The sequence below is a fragment of the Gobio gobio genome (assembly GCF_949357685.1).
Source record: "Gobio gobio genome assembly, chromosome: 21".
Lineage (NCBI taxonomy): Eukaryota > Metazoa > Chordata > Actinopteri > Cypriniformes > Gobionidae > Gobio > Gobio gobio.
The window spans coordinates 31,866,179-31,892,525 of NC_137117.1; the positions used below are offsets into that span (position 1 = coordinate 31,866,179).

General features: G+C 39.2%; 2 protein-coding genes across 3 annotated transcripts in view; both read right to left on the minus strand.

The window, feature by feature from the left end:
* Positions 1-9,747, minus strand: part of lama5 (laminin, alpha 5) — a 96,843-nt gene extending 87,096 nt beyond the window's left edge. The window contains exons 1-2 of one of the 2 annotated variants that reach the window (XM_079803567.1): positions 9,288-9,747; positions 5,310-5,462 (exon numbers count right to left, since the gene is read on the minus strand). In XM_079803567.1, coding sequence (XP_079659693.1) covers positions 5,310-5,462; positions 9,288-9,545 — 411 coding nt within the window. In that variant the 5' untranslated portion in view covers positions 9,546-9,747. Of the gene's footprint in view, positions 1-5,309; positions 5,463-9,281 lie in introns of both variants that reach the window. The other variant, XM_079803566.1, reaches the window with a different exon arrangement.
* Positions 1-26,347, minus strand: part of tcea2 (transcription elongation factor A (SII), 2) — a 774,534-nt gene that overhangs the window by 627,823 nt on the left and 120,364 nt on the right. The gene's annotated exons all lie outside the window — the stretch shown is intronic.

Consider the following 26,347-nt stretch of genomic DNA (forward strand, 5'->3'; position numbering starts at 1 on the left):
GAAATTAAATAATCAAATGTACAAAAAAGTCTTCACTGTATACATTAAGTATAGATTATTCCTTATTAAAGCTACAAAAGTTATTCAGTCAAGTTTTTAAAATTGCAGTGTCCTTGCAGTGTACTCTATGCACATGATACACTTTTGTGACAACTGTCCTGAGCATCTTTCATGTCGGCCCCGGGTCATTGGGCAGTCCTTATTGTTGAGCCCTGTTTACAGAACAGAAGTATCGCAGAATAGACATTTACTCAACATATCAGCTCATTCTGAATATAGATCAGCAGGTCTGACAGATAAAAAGAGTGTCATCCTTTCCCTTGGAAAAAAGTGAGGGGAAAAGCAAGGGAAGATGCTGTGAACTGCACAATGGGAACTTTGTTTGCCAAGGTATGCAGGCCACACACTGGGACGTCCCATACCTGAGACTATGGAAAACACACATATTTTGACATGGCAGATCTTGTAACTGAGGCATAATAACACACTCTCAGTGAAAACATTGTGAGTCATTGTATGTAATGTATATAAAAACTCTAAACTCTAAATATATAACTTCATTCTAAACCTGTATGGTTTTATTTCTTCTTTGAACATTTACATTTACATCTATGCATCTTCTAGACGCTTTTATCCAAAGCAACACCCAAGTTTTATGCGTTCTGCAAGTTTTAGAATAAGGGATTTTTTTTGGTGAACTGTTGCTTTAAGCTAGCTCCTGATCACATGATCTCTAAGAAAACTAATGTCCTGCCAGGATACTGAGAGCAATTGACAGAGAAAAAATGAGTGAGCGATCATTACATCCAGTTTGACTGCCTTGACATTGGATAAACTCAGTCCCTACTCCCAACTAAATGACAGGAAACTAGTTCTGTGCGGCTCTCACGACTGGCATCAAGCCCATCTCTGCGCATGGCACACAATGGGGCACTTTAGTCCCCATTGAGTCACACTCAACCCCACCCCCCAAAATACACTCAAACACAGAGTATGGTGCAACTCTGGATTAGACATCGTCTATTTTTAACTATTGTTTCATTTGCAACAAAAGGGCCCCAGAAAAGGGCACAGGTTGCAACAAAAGGGCCCCAGAAAAGGGCACAGGATTTCTGCTAGGGTTTGGAAGAACAGTATTTTTTGGTAATTAAATGGTACTTGTGATATACTTTAGTATGAAGTGCAGTCTACACGAGTAATGCATGTTTAAGAATTAGAGGGAGAAATAAGAAATAAACAACCCTGTATCTTTAACAGTGCGATGAAAGTCTCCCTGACAGGCTTGATTATTGTTTTGATGTAGTGTGGAGTATAATTTAGACCTGTTTCCTGATGGGACAGGATCCATCCATGATCTTCCTCAAAAGATTACAGGTTGATGACTGAATACTTCAGAAAAGTGCTTAAGTAATGAATCATTTAGTTTAAGCCTAGATAAGTGCATAAGTGGTTATTTCCCAAGCATTTGTGTGCTAAAGCAGCAGTTTGCCTTTGTCTCAATGATATTAAACTAATGTGCCCTGGTGAATCGCACACATAAATGAGGTTTCATTAACAGAGAGCATTTGGCTAGGAGAGGTCAGACAGTAAAACGGATAACAATTTTCAGGAGTTGTAAGTGTTTTTGGCTTAGCTTGTGTTTCTTTCCATTAGACTAAATTAAACTGCCGCCATGCATTCAACCACACACCCTTACTCCAAAACCTGCCCAGCCTATGTCAGCAAACCTGAATATGTAAAAGCCTAAGATAATTGTCTTTACTTGCCAAGTTTTTAGAAAAAAAACAAGCAGCTTTCTCATTTACAAGGCCTAAGGCTGCCAGTAATGACTAAAGTCTGAAGTCTAAAGTCTAAAGGCCTTTATTAAGCCCCCAGATATATGATGGAAAGATGCACTTTTATGGACTTCAAAAACGAAGCAACAATTCACTGCCATTATAAAGCTTGGAAGAGCCAGGACATTTTTAGTATAACTCAGATTGTATTCGTCTGAAAGAAGAATGTCATGTACACCTAGGATGAATTGAGGGTGAGTAAATCATGGGCTAATTTTCATTTTTGGGTGAACTAACCCTTTAAGAGTTGAAAAAAGCCTGCATAAACACTGTTTAATCATCTAATTATTAATACATCTAGAGAATTAATTAATGTGTGTCAGCATTCATGGTTAGAGAAAGAGAGCGAGCGAGAGAAGAGAGACCTGAACTTTGATTGTGATGGGGAGGGTCGTTTTGTCCCTGAACAGGTTGAGGCAGATATTGAGTAACTAACATTCCAATCTAATTCATCTGCTCTGAGGGGTCAGAATGCACATCATACCTGCATCACTATTATTGCTACTCATGCTTACGGTTAGGGCTCTGAACAAGCCTAATCAGACGGGGTGCAATAAAATTCCATCAACAATAAATGTTTGTCTGTCCACACCAACACAAAATCAATCAAAAATCACAGCCAGTCAGAAGAAAGTGTGGGCACTCGCACTTGCAACCAAATGGATGAGTTAATTCTTTCCCTTTTTTCACGCAGAGTCATGAATAAGCAAATGAGTCCTCTCAATCAAACAAGCTCGGACTACCTGATCCACTCTTTCAACTGTAGTAAACGCTACACAATGGCAAGTGGAAATATTTGCTTAACCCTACCATATCTGAACCAGAGACGGATTCAGAAGAAGAAGAAGAAGAAGAGTGAATTATACAGACAGGCCCAAAAACAAAACAAGAGCTCCCTCAGTTAATACTTTGATAATATCATATTGATGAAACAGATTTGGTAAACGCTCCAGTGCGTATTTATGTGAACGTCAAATGTTTCTATTTACTACGTGTTTTTGCAGTGGTGAGCAATGTAGCCAACCAGACATGTTTGTTGAGCGCTTGAATACAGTGGCCAATCAGGGATGCAGACACGATGTAAATAAGAGATTCATTGTGTAGTCAGTGTAGACAACTTTATGATTATAATGGAACTTCGTGAGATCGCAAACTGAGATGAGTGACAGCTTTTTTGTGATTGTAAAGGGCGCTTTGCACGCTTTGTAGGCTATATATTATCCATTTAGAATTTGAATAGAATTCGACACTAAGCGGTAATTGTTATGATTAGCCTTTGTCTTGTTGCTAATGTTACACAAACCATGTACCCATTCATTGTCTCAGAGTCAGAGAGCTGACTTCTAAAAATAAGCATCCTTAGAAATAATGATAGGAAAAGTCCCGCCCCGCACATTGACAAAATTGGTTACAAGTTTGTGATGGTAGGAGAGAGGAGCAGTTTCAAACTTTTAAACTGCAGTTTAAAGAGAAAATAATAGCAATGGTGTTGACTGATGAATTTGCACATTCAGGCATATTAAAAACACCACAGAGAAATATAAACAACATTAAAAACTTGAGACTTTAGACTTTTGGTGTGTCACTTATACTGCACTGCTTGTGCTATTGACATGAATAATACCTGAAACAATGCATATTGATGTGGAGAGGTGTGCTATTGTACTCTTCTAAGATATCTAAATATTGATTCTGATCTCTCTCTCTCTCTCTCTCTCTCTCTCTGCTTAGTGATGTATGTATGATAGCTTTTTAACAAGCAGGTTTAAGTTGCACTGAAAAAACACCAGCTATATAAAAGAATTCAATACAAAGCCAGTCTCTGCTCTCTGCCTCCATTCAGACAGAGAGAGGGGGAGGGAGGGAGGGAGAGAGAGAGAGATTGAGAGAGAAAGGAAAGTAGGTTGTATTCAGGGCTTAGTCTGTCACATATTATAGCCATGTTCAGCTGAATTAGATCAAAATTACATAGCCACGTTACACAAATATACAGCGATACAGCTCTGAGCAATACAACTGGACTGATTAAACATATTTAATAAATGCACTACTGTTCAAAAGTTTGGGGTCAGTAAGATTTTTTTTAAGAATCTAACACTTCAGAAAGGATGCATTCAATTGATCAAAAGTAATGATTTCTATTTAAATGTGAACTTTCTATTAAGGTTTCCACAAAAATATGAAGCAGCACAACTGTTTTCAACATTGATAATAATAATAAAGTTTCTTGAGTATCAAATCAGCATATTAGAATGATTTCTGAAGGATCGTGTGACACTGAAGATGATGTTGAAAATGCAGCTTTGCGTCACCGGAATAAATTAAATTTTTAAATATATTCAAATAGAAAACAGTTATTTTTTATGTTGTAATAATAATTTATAATATTATTGTTTTTACTGTATTTTTAATCAAATAAATGAAGCATTGGTGAACATAAGAGATGTCTTTCAAAAACATTCAACAATCTTATCGACCCTAAACATTTGTGTATTAATAATAAACATCTCCCTAGAGAGCTTTAAAATTGCTCATTGAAATTTTTGTTTATAAAAGTAGGCAGGCCCAGACAGAAAGTGCTTTCCCCCAATTCTACATTGATTTTGCAGGAAATTCTGTGAATATGGTTAAAAATTAAAACAGCTGAGAGTGCATTGCTAAATGAAATAATTAGCATAATGTGTAATAAATGAATATCAAATAGGGAATGTGCATGACGTCCATTCTGTTTTTATGCAGAGTGCTGTGTGAGCAGATTCTGTGTGGGCCTGGTAATAAGATAATAATACGTTTAAAAAATTTACGTCTTTTTAAATACAGTCATAAAACAAGATGTGACTCAAGCTTCTCATAATAACACCATGTAGCTTGATCACTGATTGCTTCCCATTAAATCCAAACAAGCCACTTTTTGAGACATGACACTAGATTACATATGAAGAATCTGAAACTCAATGGAGGTCAATGGTAAACTTTTGTTGATGGTAAGTCGCTTCCCTTCCTCCCTCCCTCTTTCATTTGGGCAGCATGAAGCTTTATGAAGCAGCGCTGACTGTTTATGTAGAAGCCACTGGGAATGCTGGAGGACTTTAGGAGGAGAATAAGTGTGGGAGAGTGCATGTAATGTTTATTTACAATTACAGTTTAGAAAGTAATAGTCTTAAATGCCCCCTGGCTGTTCAGCTATTCACAAATAACAACCTTCGATACAAAAGACCAAGACATGAAGTGTTCAGAGCAACAAAAAAAACACCTCTAGATACTCCAGACTATAATATGAATGGATGATATTCAACTTAGGATCCACCCTTGAAATTCTACACTTATGTGCAATCCACAAAAGCTCCTGCTGTAGCCGAGTATCCGATGACTCTACTGTACGCTGAATAATCTGAACACGATATGTGTGTGTGGGTGGGGTGTGTGATAGAGAGTTTTGAGAGACAAATTGTAAGGAATGCACCGGCAACATACCTGTCCTAGGTCCAGAGTGACGTTGACCTCGTTGTATTTTACATTGCGAGAGAGAGGAGGGCTTTGCCACCATCTTTCGGTACCATCTATGGCATTGCTGATGGGATGCGCTCTGTTAGTGTCTTCTGAGGTGCAGATGTCGCAGTACTGGCCCTGATAACATAGGAAGACACAAAGTTTAGCTTTTAGTTTTCTGTCTAAGAATACTGTAGACCCCAACGCTCAAAATAATGAATTGGTTTTAATAGAGCCTGTTTTTAGGACTTTCTTTTTCTTTTGAGTTCTCAAAACTGACACATTAAAGTAATCTTAATTGTTTCATTGATTTGAGTTTTATGAACTTGTTTCTTTTAATTTAGACAAACTTAAATTTAACCGAAACCGGCTGGGATTTCTATTTCCCAGCTTGCTTTGCCATGACACTCAAAAGGGACAGTAAATGCCAAAATTAAGTGTTATATTATGTTTATTTGTGCAAGATGAATGTTAAGTGGGAGATTTAGTAGTGTTTAATGTTTTGTTATACTAGTTTAGAAAAGTTTCTGTTATGTTGTTTTTTTGTTGTTGTAGGGGTTACCATCATGGTGACAAGTGGAGCATGAGTTTAGTCTGAGAGCAGATATATATTAAATGTATTATATTGCTGTCCTCATTCAGCAAGTGCAATGCTAATGCTAACAAAGCATTGTGTAACCAATTAGTAAGGTGGCATTTATTGAATTAGCTGGTTAAGTTTCCATTACTAAAGAAAATTAGATTACATGATGTATGAATTAGCTTACTCAAATATTTCAAGTTCAGAGCAATTCAATGTATGATTACAAAATATAATCCTGCAAGTTCTGCTTACTTAAACTTTAAAGGGGCATTTCACCGCTGGAAAGTTGAATGTGTATTTAAACTGGGTCATTTATGTAGTAGACATGTGAAATTATTTTGGAAGTTGGTGCCTTCTAGACTGAGAAAAGACAGAAAATGTATGGATGACAGACAACAACTCCCATAATGCACTTGCTTCGCTGCCCTTCGCGGCCACTCCCAAGCCACGCCTACCGGTTACATCTCTTGCCCACTGCGGCACCACCCCACCATTGTTTTGATTTTTATAGTAATAAATTAATTTAGTTCAGTTAGAGAACAGACACTGCAATTAAAAACTGAACGTGTCTGCTCAATACAGCACGAGCCGAATGCGTGTCGCAGCACAAACACAGCAGGAGTCAGATTTAATTCGTCAGAGCGTGAGGAGCTGACGGACCAGATGATCGCGGAAGATTTGGTTTCAAAGCGAAATGCGCCTATTTAAGTGAATTTGTCTTTGTACCGTTTTGTTGTGTTTTCATGAACCCACAATTCAAGCAACCCGTCCCCGAATTGGCGCTAATTTAAAATGGCCGCATTAATTTACGGCCGCACAGTCATTCTCGGCGCGTGTCCAGTCTGGCACGTTTTCAGTTCATGCCTATGGAAGCTTAACTCTCATAGGAATTAATTGAGAACACTCGCTTTGCTCCACACCGCTCCGTTATCAGTGTCCGTGCGTGCGGCCGTCTGTGTCTACATTCTGTGAGTGAGATCCCACCCCTGGGCGGGTTGAAAACATGTGGAACTAGCTCCGTCTACTGGCTGTAGTCTTTAGCCTATGGCCAAAAAAGCCTCCGATGACGCAAAATGACGATATTTGCGTCATTGGAGGCTTTTTTCCAGACATAAAATACATAAATCTCTAGTCACAGGTGGATATGGGGGGGGGGCACAATCAATCAAATATACTACTGGGTTTCTAATGATACAAAGCTTAATGCTTAATCGCTGAAGTAACCCTTTAAATGTCTTAACTTAAATATTTGAGCCATCTTATTCAGGTTTACAGTGTGCTTTGCAAAACAAAACTGTTGATTGAGTAGTTTAATGTATCAATGATTTGAGGCTTTGAATGCACAACGTTTTAGCAAGTCATGTGATCAGGTAATGACTTATCTGTAAAACATTCAAGTTGACCTGTAAGCTTTAATCCTGGCCTTGAGACGCCTCGGCCACTAGATAAAACTCTGGTAAAGGAAGTCTTAGGTTTCTAACTGTGATCCACTTTTAGTTCAATTCAGACAGTATGAAAGAGCAAACTAACTCCTCTATGGTCAAAAAAATTCAAATGTTCACACGTCTGTTTGAATTAAATTCACTACTCAGTTGTGCCACTTTTGTGAGCGATATTACAGCACAGAAACTTTTCACTAACCACCATCAATCCAGTTTATCCAGATGTTATAGTGTGCTCTTACTGTTGCTGCGTACATTTTCTATCGTGGCAGCAATAATTAATTAATTACTGATGATAAATTAAACAAAAGAGTTATAACTGGAAACTTTAAGCATTTAAAAAGCTGATCCAGATGCCAAAGGAATTGTGGCATACAAACTGAAATTCAGCACCAGTTTTTGGGGGAATGTTTGCACCACTCGACCACATGATTTGCATAATTCTTTTAACGAATGCAGAGAGTGAGCGCAAATAAACAACTCTGTTTTGCCGACGCAATTCCTTGCGATATCCCTTGTTTATTTCTGATAATAAAGACTGAAGGACAAAACGACGACTTATTTTCCACAGTAAGCTGAGTTGTAGAAACCGGGACTGGAAAAGATTCACAGACAAGTCAAAATAAAACTCAATTTCGAACATGCAGAAGTCCTTTTTGTGATCAGCAAATAGTTTTAGACACTTGTTGCTTGTGAACACTGAGGATTTGTAGGGGTTTAGTGTGCAGGATTTCAGTGAAAACTCTGAAAGAATTCACTCCCTTCATTATCCAACTGCTGGCAACTCAAACCTCTTTTAATGATTCATTTTTAGAGTACTTGGGTGGGAAAATAGAGTCATTTATAACAGTATAAACGAACAAATAGGAGCAGATTCAATCAGAAATTCACAAATTATGTTGAGACCACCCATGTGTGAAGGTTACAGAGATTGATTATGATTAAGATTTCGTTTGACTAGCAATTAATCAAATCTTTCATAAGAAGGTTCAGCTTACAGCCAAATTACCACAGCAACCATAGTTTATGCCAAAATACCAGTTACTAAAGTTGCTGTTATTACTGTAAAATTATAATACATTCTTATGGTAGGCCTACTATTCTGAATAATGTTTGAAACTTTGTATTGCCTCTTTGAGATAAATCGCTTATTGTATCTATCTATATATCATGTGTAAGTTGCTTTGGAAAAAAAGTTTGTGCTAAATGAATAATGTAAATGTGTGATGTCGTGAACATTGCCACAAGAGGTCCCTGCAACAATCGATGAGGTCGCAACATTTTATTAACATGTTCTTTGAAGTGTGGTGTAAATCTGTGTGTGTCTCCCTCAAGGTCTCCTACAGGAATGCCACACATTCCTCAGGGAAAATCCCAGTAGCAGCGCTACACGGGGGTTGAGTTTTACTCTTTACAATGTTTAAACATTTCACTCACTCGCCAACAAGCTGAGTCGTGCCCCCTGAGCCTCCTGATGAAGCCCCAGTGGGGGTCTCTTGTGAGTCAGTATCGCACTTTATAGGGGTCTTTGGCATTTTCACCTTGAGCAGGTGCACTCAGGAAAAGATCAAGATTTTGCACAGTTCCTTAAGACCAAAATCACTGACCTGACTTGTTTAGACTAACAAAACAATAAAACCAGAGTATTATATTACAATGTTTTTGGACAGTACTATGGTAAGAAGCCTAATTTGGAAAATATTATATGGTAACGTGTCCCATGGCAGTTCAACCTTGGAATACCAAGTAGGTCTAAATTAATATGGGAATTATTAAGTACTTTGGTACCATCTGATTGCTACATTTAAGTAGGTACAAAAACGATTTAAAGTGCATTTCACAAAGTCAAATACAATCCAATATAAGCTATAACAATCGAAATTATCCATGTTTAAGTGATGTAAACTGCAGAAAAGTTAGTATTTTACACACATTTACCTGAATAGTCTGACTCGGGTCCCCTGACACGGGCCCCCCGACCAGTTTGCAGTACAGGTCTTGAATCGGCTGCTCGTTCTCGTCCACTCCGCAGGTTGCCGTGGCCGTGATTTTCGTCCCCTCCGCTAGGTTAAAATACGGTGGGTGCAAACTGAATCCGTTCACGCCGCCGGTGGGCAATTCCTGCGCCGTTAAAGTTTCAATGAGCAGCAGCGATAGAAACAGAAACACCGGTGCGCGCGACGTTCCCCTCGCCATCTTCACCTGTGCCGCACGCTCAACACTGTTACAACTGGTCAAAATGTCCACTGAGAGCTTTCTGTGGTGTTAATGACGGACATTTGGAGAGACAGAATATACGGAAAGTTGTTGCGGTTTCTTTCAGTGCGTAATATACAATAACAGGCAGAAGTGCAGTTCGGGGGGCACCTTCTCTCTCGGGCTCTGCCTCTGTCTGTGTGGGCAGTGCAGCCAGTGTGCGCGCGCGTCGTTGAGTTGAGAGAAAGAGAGAGAGGGCAGTGCAGTGTGTGCGCCTCTCTCTCACGCTGCGAGACCCAATGAATAGGTGATAGGCCTATGTGTTATTGCTGGAGACCCCATTCATGCGCATTCAAATTCATATTTCTGTTTTAAAGTCATCCTCATGGTAAATATAAAGGGATATATGAAAATTCTGTCATACTCACCATTTGTTTTGTTCCGTATGGCTTGCTTTCTTCTGTTGGACGAAAAAAAAAAAACCCGAGTTATTTACTATAACAATATTTTTTCGTTGCAATGAAAAAACAATGACGCAGTAAAACAAAAGTATTCTAAAAGTATCTCGTGGGCTGTATTATTTAGTAGGTTTACTATTTAAAGTATAGCCTATATAACTTTGTGTGAAGAAAGGACGTTATAGCCAGTGTTGGGAGTAACGCATTACAAGTAACTTGAGTTACGTAATAATAGTACTTTTTCCAAGTAACTAGTAAAGTAACGCATTACTTTTCAAATTTACAACAAAATATCTGAGTTACTTTTTCACATTAATTTGACTGACAGCTCTCCTGCCCCCATTTTGAGAAAAATAAGTGCAGAGGCGTTGTGTGTAAACATAATGGTTATTGTAGTTCCAGACTAAATGTGAGCATTTATTTCTCTTGCGCAATAAAGATTCTGTACTCCTCAAAATTAATAAAATCTGTCAAATGCAAAATCAGAGTAGCTACTATGCAAACCTCCAATAATTAAATGTTAAATAAAACAACTATTTTTATCTATAATCTACCTTTATATTTAATTTACCAATGTCTTGCTGCTGACCTTTGATGATGAAAATTGCTTTTATTGGTAAAACTTTTTTCTCCTGCATCCTATTCTACCATTATCCAGAATGGCAGCACAGCAGAGCTGCGCCCTCTACTGTTCATGCGTGAATTTGCATTTTTACCTCAGCCTGGGGCTTATTTCAATTTTGGTATGAAGAGGTCTTTACCGTTGCACAAAAATATAACTTTTTTGTTATAAACAAAAACAAAAACAAGCCCAGACCAGGTGAGAAAAAGAAGCGCAAAAGTAACGCAATGCATTACTTTTCTTAAAAAGTAACTAAGTAACTCAATTAGTTACTTTTTAAGGGAGTAACGCAATATTGTAATGCATTACTTTTCAAAGTAACTTTCCCCAACACTGTTATAGCCTATCTTCACGTCCTCCTCGCTGATGAGCGTTCATGAGAGAGTGATGCCACGCATAGAATATGCCTTATTTCTTTGAATTTCACAAAGGGTTGCCACATAATATATAATATAAAATCCAAAACATGCATTAAAAGTTTGCTTTTTAGAAGTAAAATCATGAACTGCCATATCCTTCAGCTTGAAAAATAAATCATTGACAGTACTTATCGCCCACGTCAGAAAAAAATGTATTTGGGGGAAGGACTTGACCTCAAAATGAAAGGTGAATGACATAGACATAACAACAGTGGTGTAAAGTATTTGAGTGAATGTAATTAGTTAGCACTTAAGTATCTTTTTTTTTTGTATCAACGTATCAAAGATATTAGCAACTTTTACTTACTTGACTATTTTTGAATGAATATTTGCACTCTTTACTTCAATACATTTGTGATGAGTAATGCAATTACTTATTACATTTTGCATGGAACCTAACTTTTTCTGCAGCAGTTAGTTTCTTAGTTATATCGCCATCAACAGGGCATTGAAGGAAAATAAAAACAAACTGTTTTAAAATGAACGTGAGCCAATGAATGGTCCTCTGCTGCCTTCTAGGGGTTATAATAGTAATCTTGTCATACTACTCATTAATATTGTTCTGATTCATATTTAGGCATTAAACATCACTATTATAACATTTACGACCACATTAGGTCAAAATTCATCTCTTCGTTTCTATTGAAGTGTCAGTGTTTGACAATTGTGCCACATTACGATTAATTTGAAAGTTGAAGATGGTGTTATAAGGAGACATGTACTAAGGATTTTACCTATCATATATTTCAAATATCTGTATCAACAATAAGTATGTGTAGGCATGTGTGTATTAATTATTATTCTTTAACCCTTTAATTTCCACATGTGGGTTGTGTTAAGCATATTCTCCATCTTGAATGACCCCATCAGCAATGTCATAAAGACCTTAAAGCACTTGGACCCAGATAATTTCTGCTAGCAGCTATATTTGTTTTTATTTAATGATTTATTTATTTTTCAGGCTCTATCAGCCATTTAGAGCTGTGAATTTGCAGGATAAGCAACCAAATGTGTGAGCCAAAGTTTGTGTTAAAGTAGATACCTGTTCAGTGGCACACAAGTTGTTTCTTTCTGAAGAGACAGGATGAGAAAATGTTGAGTCTGGCTGTGAAACAGGAAAAATAATCGGATTTAAAATAGTTTAATACTTTTTATTACTTGTGCTGCTTCACAAACTATTTGTGAACAATATATATTTTCTTTAAGATTGTCCAGCGTGTTTCAATGTGTCCTATGTCATGCTTCAAACACCAACATTTTTTAAGTTCTTAATGTCTATTACTGAGCTTGTCTTTTGTTCGGATCTGTTAATATTTTTAAATTAAATTTGTTTAGACTGTTCAGATTATTGCCTTTTGGGGCTGACCAGCATACAGTGTAGTTAAAGAAGGAATGAAGTCGACAATTAATCCACACTCAATTGATCAACCTAATCATGACAGTTGTAACAGGGAGAAAACATGTAATTGAATCTATTATAAAATCATTGTTATGATCTTGCATTCCTTTTATTCTGAACTACATTTCTCCATTTCAGTCCCGGCTTGTGAAGATTGCTGATGTGAGAGAAGAACGTTTGTTACAATCTAAACCTGACTTTTAACATACTCAACATTATTATTTTGGATACTCTAGTGTACAATTCTGTCTGTGGCCATGTTTCTGAATTCATAAAAAAGGAAGACACAAAAAGACTTTTGTGTTCGGTTGTGTTTCAGAGAATTGGGGTCCGTTCTTTGTACCTCGCTTAATACATCCGAGATGATTTTACAGATCCCAGATATTTTAATCGTGCAACCGATGTCTGGCTAATTTGGTTCTTCAAACGAATTTGCGGATTGGATTTAAATATCTGGATTAAATGATCTAAGATCACTGCGCGTTCTTGTGTTCCCTGAAGAGGGCAGATGCCTCGATACTTGAAACCATGATCAGCAATGCAGCGATTGGCTGGCGTCAGGAGAGCAACGTAATGACATCAACAATCATCAACAATGCCAAATGCCAAATCATCAACAATCAAATCCAGCTAACAGAGTTAGCGAGGTACGAAGAACGGTCCCCAGGGCCCGTATTTATCAAGCATCTGAGAATTAAGGGGAATAAAGGGGAGTTTGCATTCAAAACACAATAAATAATTTTCAAGAGAATACATTATGATATTCACATTGGAAATTAAAGATAAACACTTTTCCCACCATGTCTTACAAATTAACATTTTTAAACCAGTGTGCTGTTAACTCACCTGCATAGGCTAGATTTTATGATATAATCCAAAAGAATACAGAATTGGTGGGAGGAAGGAAGAAGAAGCGCTACTTTTTGCCGAATCATACGAACAGCGGAATCTTTTTTTTAATAAATGGCAAAATTAACCAGCACTGAAAAAGACGATGCTTGCTCAGTCCAAACTGCTCGTCGTCAAATATTTCAAAAACATTTTTTCTTCCTCTCCTGAAAGATTTACGCACGTCTCTGTCTGCCATCACAAGCCCCTACTGGCAACTCCTAACCACTTGAGAGACCTCTCGATCTGTCTTAAATAACTGGGAGAGGAAGATTGATTCTTAACTTTAAGAAATTTGATAACTTGCTTTTATACTTAAGTTTGAAAGTAGGGGTAAATTTCATGAATTCTCAGCACTTATGACTAAATTGGCACTTTGAGAAGCTTGATAAATACAGGCCCTGATCTGTCATCGTGGAGAAAATAAGAAATCATTTGTTTAAGCTACTAATAGCATGCCTTTATTTGGTACTTCATTTTATCCTGAGTAATAAAGAATCAATGACTTTCACCTGTGACATGTTGATTGAGTAAATTGGCGGGTGCAGAGAAAAATTATACTTGTCACGAGAAAAGGTGGAGCCATGCTGATTTACATCTGTATAAATTTGGCTGTTAGCACCCTAAAATGTTGTGGAATCAAGCTTGGCAATAATGGGGTTTTGGCAGGTTGGAGTTGGATTGGTGGTTATTCTTACTCTTGGATTTTCTGATGCACAATGGAGAGCAAGAGCAGCACATAATCGCAGTCCAAGTGAGTTTAGGCCTAGGACATTAGCTCAAGCTTCTCAACAGGCTGATTCCAGGATATCTGTGGTTCCCAGTAAACATGTATTTGCACCACAAACATTCCCTGCTCAGTTTCCTGTCCAGACACCAGTCAGGACTGACTTTGGAAAGCCTTCTCAGGATCTTATGGGTGTTCAATCAAAAGAGCTGTTGCAGGGTCCAGTGGCGAAACTGACGTGGAGCTTTCCAAGTCTACCAGAAGAACCGCAGCAACCCTACATTCCTTTTGATATGCCGCATCCTATCCCTGCCAACAGTGTAGGTGCTCAGTGTGGAGAGAATTCAGTATATGTGGAAGTGATGAAGGACTTCTTTGGGACTGGGAACCCACTGTTGTCCTCTGCTTTTACACTGGGAGGATGTACTGCAACTGGAGAGGATCCTTCTGCTCAAGTGCTCATCTTTGAGTCTGAACTGCATGGATGTAGCAGCACATCAATGGTAGGGTTTTATTTTGATGTTACTCACAGAGACAGTTCAAAAATCTCCCATGTTCGTATTCTATTAACTTTTTTCTATTTAGGTGACTGAGGATGAGCTTGTTTATACATACAACATTATCTACACCCCTCAAGAGGTTTCATATGGTGTTCCTATTGTCAGGAGCAGTAGTGCGGTGGTTGGTATCGAGTGTCACTATCCAAGGTGAGGATTCCATTATCTGAGACCCTTTGGATCTGCTGATCCGACATTTATGGACATGAGATGACCGCTTTTTTAACTCCTACAGAACACATAATGTGAGCAGCGACGCCTTAATGCCCACTTGGATCCCATATGCCTCAACTAGGGTTGCGGAGGAAGTCTTTGTCTTCTCCCTCAAGCTCATGACTGGTTGGTGTATCCCCAAACAGATTTGTATCGTGCTTGTGAACCTGTGCTAAGACCCTTTCTTTGCAGATGACTGGATGTTTGAGCGACCTTCTAACCAGTACTTCCTGGGTGACATGATAAATCTTGAAGCATCAGTGCTTTTGTACAGCCATGTTCCCGTGTGTTTGTGGACAGCTGCGTGGCTACTGCAGTCCCTGATGTCGCTTCTGTCCCCAGATACTCCTTTATTGAGAATAATGGGTAAGAGGTGCTACCTCATGTATACCAGCTTCCAGAAGGGTTGTAGGTTTTCTAACTGGGTTCTGTTTACAGGTGCCTGGTTGATGCCAAGTTCACAGGATCCACGTCTCACTTTATGCCTCGGACTCAAGGTGATAAGCTACGGTTTCAACTAGAGGCGTTCAGGTTCCAGCAAGCAGACAGTGGACTGGTATGTTTTAGCTGTGCAACTCTTTGTATGAAATGCCCCAATGGTGTACAAACGATTGTCTTTGCAGGTCTACATCACATGCATTTTGAAGGCGGCTGCAGCAACCTCAAGTTCTGAGCAAAAAGCTTGTTCATTCTCTGCTAATGGGTATGTTGCCTGCTAGATGGGTTTACAGGTAAATTGGTTGTCTCCAGCTTAACTGAGGTTGTTTCTTGTCAGTTGGGTGTCCGCAGATGAGTCTAACCAGGTGTGTGGCTGCTGTGACAGCACTTGTAGCATCAGACGTGGAAGTGATCGGCTGCTTACGGGTATGGACTAACTCTGATAACTTGTTATTGTCATTCATGACTTTAGTTCTCACTGATATTTGTTCCTCAGATCTACAATGGGAAAAGGCGTCTGTCGGCCCCATCAACGTTAAGGACTATGGCCAAAAATAACTGGAAATGCCATGTGATTTAATAAAAGATTATCTAAATAGGTTTGTGTATTGTCTTCACTGGCACAATCCTAAACGCATCCATCCAGGTTACAAGATTTGACTGTTTGAATATGCACCATGTAATGCCTTTTTACTTCTGGCCTGTGTGGGGACTGATATTTTGCTTCAGTCATTTGTAGGGCTAGGCCTGTTACAACCCTAAAATGCATTCCAATGGCATCACATCCTTTCTGGTGCTTAGTGGATACTTTTGCTTCTATATTTTTGGGGATTCAAGCAAAGCGGCAACCTCCTGTGGTCTCTCTTGAAGCTAACACGGAAGTGACTTAAACTGCAATTCATCGATGGGCTCCAAAAGGAGTCAAATCCATATTCCCCCCCCCCATTTTAAAACGCTAAACTTTACAGCAGCTCAAGCTTGTGTACTTATTAAAATGTAAGATTTACATATTCGATCATTAGTAAAATTCCATTAAACTGAATACTTGATTAAATTGTATAAGGATTGTTCAATTTGAATGTGTAAATATTTAAAAGGAGTTTTGTGTGTGGGAGTGTAGTACCCATCCTGTCTACATCACTAAGGCTCACCTCATTTGACGTAATGGTGGCGCTACAGTGATCAAAAATATGTAATCGCTCAAGTCCTAACCATTTGCTGCAGGCTCAAGTGTCTCATATCATAGTTCTTGACACAACGCACATCTTTGATTCCATGTCAACCAGGTGAAATGTCATTTTTTTTTTTTTTTTTTTTAAGCCTGACTGGAACCAAACATGTGCAGAAAGAATGTCTAGAGACTCTGGCGTTTGGTCCATTATCAGAGGAAAGTCAATTTCCTCGACGTCTGCAACTGGATGCAAAAATGTTGCTTTTTTTTCCATGTGTTTACAGGAGTGTATCACAAGATTTTTTTTTTTTTTGCATATGCCCAGAACATTCATACCACATGGCAGAACTCCTCGTTCGGACCAACTTTGCCTCAACTGCTGTCAATCAAATCGTTTAAGTATTGGAGATGTTTTCAAAAATCATATATACATCCAGAGGCATAACAGTCTAGAATAGTGACTGCGTAACTCTGGGGTTGAATGTGATTGAAAAATCTGTCCCTTTTGCACTTTGGTGGTGCATCGCCCAAATGAAGAAACCACCCCTGGTTAGCACACATTACTGGTCTTAGGGTGAACAATGAATCTGCAAGTTAATGCACAGAATTTTTTTTTTTTTTGTCGTAATGTTTAATAAAAATCTGAATTTCCTTCTGGTCTAGAATGGTGTTCCTTTTCCGATAACGTCAGTTTGACAGCTTTGGTTTGAATATCATTAACCTCTCCTGTTCAACCATCAGTCTGCTATGAGCGAGAGATGGAGAGGAGGTGCGCTGATGTAAAACCCCGTCCTCTATTCAATATTCCTTTTCATTTGGAAATGTATCACAGCACTGAAGAAAAATCAGTTGCTACTTCCGGTTCACGGGGACTTTAAAGGGTTAGTTCACCCAAAAATGAAAATTCTGTCATTAATTACACATCCTCATGTCTTTCCAAACCTGTAAAACTTTTATTCATCTTTGGAACACAAATTAAGATATTTTTTTTGATGAAATCCATGAGCTCTCTGACCCCACATAGAAAGCAACACAACGACCACTTTCAAGGCCCAGAAAGGTAGTACAGACATTGTTAAAATAGTCCATGTGACTACAGTGGTTCAACCTTAATGTTAAGAAGCGTTGAGAATACTTTTTGTGCGCAAAAAACAACGACTTTATTCAACAGTCTCTTCTCATCTGCGTCAGTCTCCATGCGCAGTTTATGTTGTAAATACAGAGTCAGAACGCCGCCTCATTATTGGCCAGCTCCTGCGTCAGCATCACGGTCATCGTCGGCCAATACAGAACTGGCATTCTGACACGGAAACGCTGCACTGTATTTACAACATAAACTGCGTGGGAGACTAATGTTTATTGTATTTTTATTTTGTTCGTATCTGTTAATATTTCAAATTAATTTTGTTTAGTAGACTGTTCAGATTATTGCCTTTTGGTGCTGACCAGCATATGGTGTAGTTCAAGAAGAAATGAAGTCAATTACAATTAATCCACGCTCAATTGATCAACCTAATCATGACAGTTGTAACAGGGAAAAAACATGTAAGTGAATCTATTATAAAATCAATGTTATGATCTTGTATTCCTTTTGTTCTGAACTACATTGCTGAAGATTGCTGTTGGTGTGAGGGAAGAACGTTTGTTACAATCTAAACCTGACTATAAACATACTCAACATTATTATTTTGGATACTCTAGTGTTCAATTCTGTCTGTGGCCATGTTTCTGAATGAATATAAAAGGAAGAATAAAAGAGACTTGTTTGTGTTTGGTTTTTTGTGTTTCAGAGAATTTATCTGTCATTTTGGTGAAAATAAGAAATCATTTGGTTTAGCTACTAATAACATGCCCTTATTTGGTACTTCATTTTATCCTGAGTAATAAAGAATCAATGACTTTCACCTGTGACATATTGATTGAGTAAATTGGCAGGTGCAGAGAAAAATTATGCTTGTCACGAGAAAGGTGGAGCCATAATGATTTACATCTGTATAAATTTGGCTGTTAGCACCCTAAAGTGTTGTGGAATCAAGTTTGGCAATAATGGGGTTTTGGCAGAGTGGAGTTGGTTTGGTGGTTTTTCTTACTCTTGGATTTTCTGATGCACAATGGAGAGCAAGAGCAGCTCATAATCGCAGTCCAAGTGAGTTTAGGCCTAGGACATTAGCTCAAGCTTCTCAACAGGCCGATTCCAGGATATCTGTGGTTCCCAGTAAACATGTATTTGCACCACAAACATTCTCTACTCAGTTTCCTGTCCAGACACCAGTCAGGACTGACTTTGGAAAGCCTTCTCAAGATCTTATGGGTGTTCAATCAAAAGAGCTGTTGCAGGGTCCAGTGGCGAAACTGACGTGGAGCTTTCCAAGTCTACCAGAAGAACCGCAGCAACCCTACATTCCTTTTGATATGCCGCATCCTATCCCTGCCAACAGTGTGGCTGCTCAGTGTGGAGAGAATTCAGTATATTTGGAAGTGATGAAGGACTTCTTTGGGACTGGGAACCCACTGTTGTCCTCTGCTTTTACACTGGGAGGATGTACTGCAACTGGAGAGGATCCTTCTGCTCAAGTGCTCATCTTTGAGTCTGAACTGCATGGATGTAGCAGCACATCAATGGTAGGGTTTTATTTTGATGTTACTCACAGAGACAGTTCAAAAATCTCCATGTTTGTATTCTATTAACTTTTTCTTTGTAGGTGACTGAGGATGAGCTTGTCTATACATACAACATTATCTACACCCCTCAAGAGGTTTCATATGGTGTTCCTATTGTCAGGAGCAGTAGTGCGGTGGTTGGTATCGAGTGTCACTATCCCAGGTGAGGATTCCATTATTTGAGACTCGCTGGATCTGCTGATCCGACATTTATGGACATGAGATGACCGCTTGTTTAACTCCTACAGAACACATAATGTGAGCAGCGATGCCTTAATGCCCACTTGGATCCCCTATGCCTCAACTAGGGTTGCGGAGGAAGTCTTTGTCTTCTCCCTCAAGCTCATGACTGGTTGGTGTATCCCCAAAAAGATTTGTATCGTGCTTGTGAACCTGTACTAAGACCCTTTCTTTGCAGATGACTGGATGTTTGAGCGACCTTCTAACCAGTACTTCCTGGGTGACATGATAAATCTTGAAGCATCAGTACTTTTGTACAGCCATGTTCCCATCCGTGTGTTTGTGGACAGCTGCGTGGCTACTGCAGTCCCTGATGTCGCTTCTGTCCCCAGATACTCCTTTATTGAGAATAATGGGTAAGAGGTGCTACCTCATGTATACCAGCTTCCAGAAGGGTTGTAGGTTTTCTAACTGGGTTCTGTTTACAGGTGCCTGGTTGATGCCAAGTTCACAGGATCCACGTCTCACTTTATGCCTCGGACTCAAGGTGATAAGCTACGGTTTCAACTAGAGGCGTTCAGGTTCCAGCAAGCAGACAGTGGACTGGTATGTTTTAGCTGTGCAACTCTTTGTATGAAATGCCCCAATGGTGTACAAACGATTGTCTTTGCAGGTCTACATCACATGCATTTTGAAGGCGGCTGCAGCAACCTCAAGTTCTGAGCAAAAAGCTTGTTCATTCTCTGCTAATGGGTATGTTGCCTGCTAGATGGGTTTACAGGTAAATTGGTTGTCTCCAGCTTAACTGAGGTTGTTTCTTGTCAGTTGGGTGTCCGCAGATGAGTCTAACCAGGTGTGTGGCTGCTGTGACAGCACTTGTAGCATCAGACGTGGAAGTGATCGGCTGCTTACGGGTATGGACTAACTCTGATAACTTGTTATTGTCATTCATGACTTTAGTTCTCACTGATATTTGTTCCTCAGATCTACAATGGGAAAAGGCGTCTGTCGGCCCCATCAACGTTAAGGACTATGGCCAAAAATAACTGGAAATGCCATGTGATTTAATAAAAGATTATCTAAATAGGTTTGTGTATTGTCTTCACTGGCACAATCCTAAACGCATCCATCCAGGTTACAAGATTTGACTGTTTGAATATGCACCATGTAATGCCTTTTTACTTCTGGCCTGTGTGGGGACTGATATTTTGCTTCAGTCATTTGTAGGGCTAGGCCTGTTACAACCCTAAAATGCATTCCAATGGCATCACATCCTTTCTGGTGCTTAGTGGATACTTTTGCTTCTATATTTTTGGGGATTCAAGCAAAGCGGCAACCTCCTGTGGTCTCTCTTGAAGCTAACACGGAAGTGACTTAAACTGCAATTCATCGATGGGCTCCAAAAGGAGTCAAATCCATATTCCCCCCCCCCATTTTAAAACGCTAAACTTTACAGCAGCTCAAGCTTGTGTACTTATTAAAATGTAAGATTTACATATTCGATCATTAGTAAAATTCCATTAAACTGAATACTTGATTAAATTGTATAAGGATTGTTCAATTTGAATGTGTAAATATTTAAAAGGAGTTTTGTGTGTGGGAGTGTAGTACCCATCCTGTCTACATCACTAAGGCTCACCTCATTTGACGTAATGGTGGCGCTACAGTGATCAAAAATATGTAATCGCTCAAGTCCTAACCATTTGCTGCAGGCTCAAGTGTCTCATATCATAGTTCTTGACACAACGCACATCTTTGATTCCATGTCAACCAGGTGAAATGTCATTTTTTTTTTTTTTTTTTTTAAGCCTGACTGGAACCAAACATGTGCAGAAAGAATGTCTAGAGACTCTGGCGTTTGGTCCATTATCAGAGGAAAGTCAATTTCCTCGACGTCTGCAACTGGATGCAAAAATGTTGCTTTTTTTTCCATGTGTTTACAGGAGTGTATCACAAGATTTTTTTTTTTTTTGCATATGCCCAGAACATTCATACCACATGGCAGAACTCCTCGTTCGGACCAACTTTGCCTCAACTGCTGTCAATCAAATCGTTTAAGTATTGGAGATGTTTTCAAAAATCATATATACATCCAGAGGCATAACAGTCTAGAATAGTGACTGCGTAACTCTGGGGTTGAATGTGATTGAAAAATCTGTCCCTTTTGCACTTTGGTGGTGCATCGCCCAAATGAAGAAACCACCCCTGGTTAGCACACATTACTGGTCTTAGGGTGAACAATGAATCTGCAAGTTAATGCACAGAATTTTTTTTTTTTTTGTCGTAATGTTTAATAAAAATCTGAATTTCCTTCTGGTCTAGAATGGTGTTCCTTTTCCGATAACGTCAGTTTGACAGCTTTGGTTTGAATATCATTAACCTCTCCTGTTCAACCATCAGTCTGCTATGAGCGAGAGATGGAGAGGAGGTGCGCTGATGTAAAACCCCGTCCTCTATTCAATATTCCTTTTCATTTGGAAATGTATCACAGCACTGAAGAAAAATCAGTTGCTACTTCCGGTTCACGGGGACTTTAAAGGGTTAGTTCACCCAAAAATGAAAATTCTGTCATTAATTACACATCCTCATGTCTTTCCAAACCTGTAAAACTTTTATTCATCTTTGGAACACAAATTAAGATATTTTTTTTGATGAAATCCATGAGCTCTCTGACCCCACATAGAAAGCAACACAACGACCACTTTCAAGGCCCAGAAAGGTAGTACAGACATTGTTAAAATAGTCCATGTGACTACAGTGGTTCAACCTTAATGTTAAGAAGCGTTGAGAATACTTTTTGTGCGCAAAAAACAACGACTTTATTCAACAGTCTCTTCTCATCTGCGTCAGTCTCCATGCGCAGTTTATGTTGTAAATACAGAGTCAGAACGCCGCCTCATTATTGGCCAGCTCCTGCGTCAGCATCACGGTCATCGTCGGCCAATACAGAACTGGCATTCTGACACGGAAACGCTGCACTGTATTTACAACATAAACTGCGTGGGAGACTAATGTTTATTGTATTTTTATTTTGTTCGTATCTGTTAATATTTCAAATTAATTTTGTTTAGTAGACTGTTCAGATTATTGCCTTTTGGTGCTGACCAGCATATGGTGTAGTTCAAGAAGAAATGAAGTCAATTACAATTAATCCACGCTCAATTGATCAACCTAATCATGACAGTTGTAACAGGGAAAAAACATGTAAGTGAATCTATTATAAAATCAATGTTATGATCTTGTATTCCTTTTGTTCTGAACTACATTGCTGAAGATTGCTGTTGGTGTGAGGGAAGAACGTTTGTTACAATCTAAACCTGACTATAAACATACTCAACATTATTATTTTGGATACTCTAGTGTTCAATTCTGTCTGTGGCCATGTTTCTGAATGAATATAAAAGGAAGAATAAAAGAGACTTGTTTGTGTTTGGTTTTTTGTGTTTCAGAGAATTTATCTGTCATTTTGGTGAAAATAAGAAATCATTTGGTTTAGCTACTAATAACATGCCCTTATTTGGTACTTCATTTTATCCTGAGTAATAAAGAATCAATGACTTTCACCTGTGACATATTGATTGAGTAAATTGGCAGGTGCAGAGAAAAATTATGCTTGTCACGAGAAAGGTGGAGCCATAATGATTTACATCTGTATAAATTTGGCTGTTAGCACCCTAAAGTGTTGTGGAATCAAGTTTGGCAATAATGGGGTTTTGGCAGAGTGGAGTTGGTTTGGTGGTTTTTCTTACTCTTGGATTTTCTGATGCACAATGGAGAGCAAGAGCAGCTCATAATCGCAGTCCAAGTGAGTTTAGGCCTAGGACATTAGCTCAAGCTTCTCAACAGGCCGATTCCAGGATATCTGTGGTTCCCAGTAAACATGTATTTGCACCACAAACATTCTCTACTCAGTTTCCTGTCCAGACACCAGTCAGGACTGACTTTGGAAAGCCTTCTCAAGATCTTATGGGTGTTCAATCAAAAGAGCTGTTGCAGGGTCCAGTGGCGAAACTGACGTGGAGCTTTCCAAGTCTACCAGAAGAACCGCAGCAACCCTACATTCCTTTTGATATGCCGCATCCTATCCCTGCCAACAGTGTGGCTGCTCAGTGTGGAGAGAATTCAGTATATTTGGAAGTGATGAAGGACTTCTTTGGGACTGGGAACCCACTGTTGTCCTCTGCTTTTACACTGGGAGGATGTACTGCAACTGGAGAGGATCCTTCTGCTCAAGTGCTCATCTTTGAGTCTGAACTGCATGGATGTAGCAGCACATCAATGGTAGGGTTTTATTTTGATGTTACTCACAGAGACAGTTCAAAAATCTCCATGTTTGTATTCTATTAACTTTTTCTTTGTAGGTGACTGAGGATGAGCTTGTCTATACATACAACATTATCTACACCCCTCAAGAGGTTTCATATGGTGTTCCTATTGTCAGGAGCAGTAGTGCGGTGGTTGGTATCGAGTGTCACTATCCCAGGTGAGGATTCCATTATTTGAGACTCGCTGGATCTGCTGATCCGACATTTATGGACATGAGATGACCGCTTGTTTAACTCCTACAGAACACATAATGTGAGCAGCGATGCCTTAATGCCCACTTGGATCCCCTATGCCTCAACTAGGGTTGCGGAGGAAGTCTTTGTCTTCTCCCTCAAGCTCATGACTGGTTGGTGTATCCCCAAAAAGATTTGTATCGTGCTTGTGAACCTGTACTAAGACCCTTTCTTTGCAGATGACTGGATGTTTGAGCGACCTTCTAACCAGTACTTCCTGGGTGACATGATAAATCTTGAAGCATCAGTACTTTTGTACAGCCATGTTCCCATCCGTGTGTTTGTGGACAGCTGCGTGGCTACTGCAGTCCCTGATGTCGCTTCTGTCCCCAGATACTCCTTTATTGAGAATAATGGGTAAGAGGTGCTACCTCATGTATACCAGCTTCCAGAAGGGTTGTAGGTTTTCTAACTGGGTTCTGTTTACAGGTGCCTGGTTGATGCCAAGTTCACAGGATCCACGTCTCACTTTATGCCTCGGACTCAAGGTGATAAGCTACGGTTTCAACTAGAGGCGTTCAGGTTCCAGCAAGCAGACAGTGGACTGGTATGTTTTAGCTGTGCAACTCTTTGTATGAAATGCCCCAATGGTGTACAAACGATTGTCTTTGCAGGTCTACATCACATGCATTTTGAAGGCGGCTGCAGCAACCTCAAGTTCTGAGCAAAAAGCTTGTTCATTCTCTGCTAATGGGTATGTTGCCTGCTAGATGGGTTTACAGGTAAATTGGTTGTCTCCAGCTTAACTGAGGTTGTTTCTTGTCAGTTGGGTGTCCGCAGATGAGTCTAACCAGGTGTGTGGCTGCTGTGACAGCACTTGTAGCATCAGACGTGGAAGTGATCGGCTGCTTACGGGTATGGACTAACTCTGATAACTTGTTATTGTCATTCATGACTTTAGTTCTCACTGATATTTGTTCCTCAGATCTACAATGGGAAAAGGCGTCTGTCGGCCCCATCAACGTTAAGGACTATGGCCAAAAATAACTGGAAATGCCATGTGATTTAATAAAAGATTATCTAAATAGGTTTGTGTATTGTCTTCACTGGCACAATCCTAAACGCATCCATCCAGGTTACAAGATTTGACTGTTTGAATATGCACCATGTAATGCCTTTTTACTTCTGGCCTGTGTGGGGACTGATATTTTGCTTCAGTCATTTGTAGGGCTAGGCCTGTTACAACCCTAAAATGCATTCCAATGGCATCACATCCTTTCTGGTGCTTAGTGGATACTTTTGCTTCTATATTTTTGGGGATTCAAGCAAAGCGGCAACCTCCTGTGGTCTCTCTTGAAGCTAACACGGAAGTGACTTAAACTGCAATTCATCGATGGGCTCCAAAAGGAGTCAAATCCATATTCCCCCCCCCCATTTTAAAACGCTAAACTTTACAGCAGCTCAAGCTTGTGTACTTATTAAAATGTAAGATTTACATATTCGATCATTAGTAAAATTCCATTAAACTGAATACTTGATTAAATTGTATAAGGATTGTTCAATTTGAATGTGTAAATATTTAAAAGGAGTTTTGTGTGTGGGAGTGTAGTACCCATCCTGTCTACATCACTAAGGCTCACCTCATTTGACGTAATGGTGGCGCTACAGTGATCAAAAATATGTAATCGCTCAAGTCCTAACCATTTGCTGCAGGCTCAAGTGTCTCATATCATAGTTCTTGACACAACGCACATCTTTGATTCCATGTCAACCAGGTGAAATGTCATTTTTTTTTTTTTTTTTTTTAAGCCTGACTGGAACCAAACATGTGCAGAAAGAATGTCTAGAGACTCTGGCGTTTGGTCCATTATCAGAGGAAAGTCAATTTCCTCGACGTCTGCAACTGGATGCAAAAATGTTGCTTTTTTTCCATGTGTTTACAGGAGTGTATCACAAGATTTTTTTTTTTTTTGCATATGCCCAGAACATTCATACCACATGGCAGAACTCCTCGTTCGGACCAACTTTGCCTCAACTGCTGTCAATCAAATCGTTTAAGTATTGGAGATGTTTTCAAAAATCATATATACATCCAGAGGCATAACAGTCTAGAATAGTGACTGCGTAACTCTGGGGTTGAATGTGATTGAAAAATCTGTCCCTTTTGCACTTTGGTGGTGCATCGCCCAAATGAAGAAACCACCCCTGGTTAGCACACATTACTGGTCTTAGGGTGAACAATGAATCTGCAAGTTAATGCACAGAATTTTTTTTTTTTTTGTCGTAATGTTTAATAAAAATCTGAATTTCCTTCTGGTCTAGAATGGTGTTCCTTTTCCGATAACGTCAGTTTGACAGCTTTGGTTTGAATATCATTAACCTCTCCTGTTCAACCATCAGTCTGCTATGAGCGAGAGATGGAGAGGAGGTGCGCTGATGTAAAACCCCGTCCTCTATTCAATATTCCTTTTCATTTGGAAATGTATCACAGCACTGAAGAAAAATCAGTTGCTACTTCCGGTTCACGGGGACTTTAAAGGGTTAGTTCACCCAAAAATGAAAATTCTGTC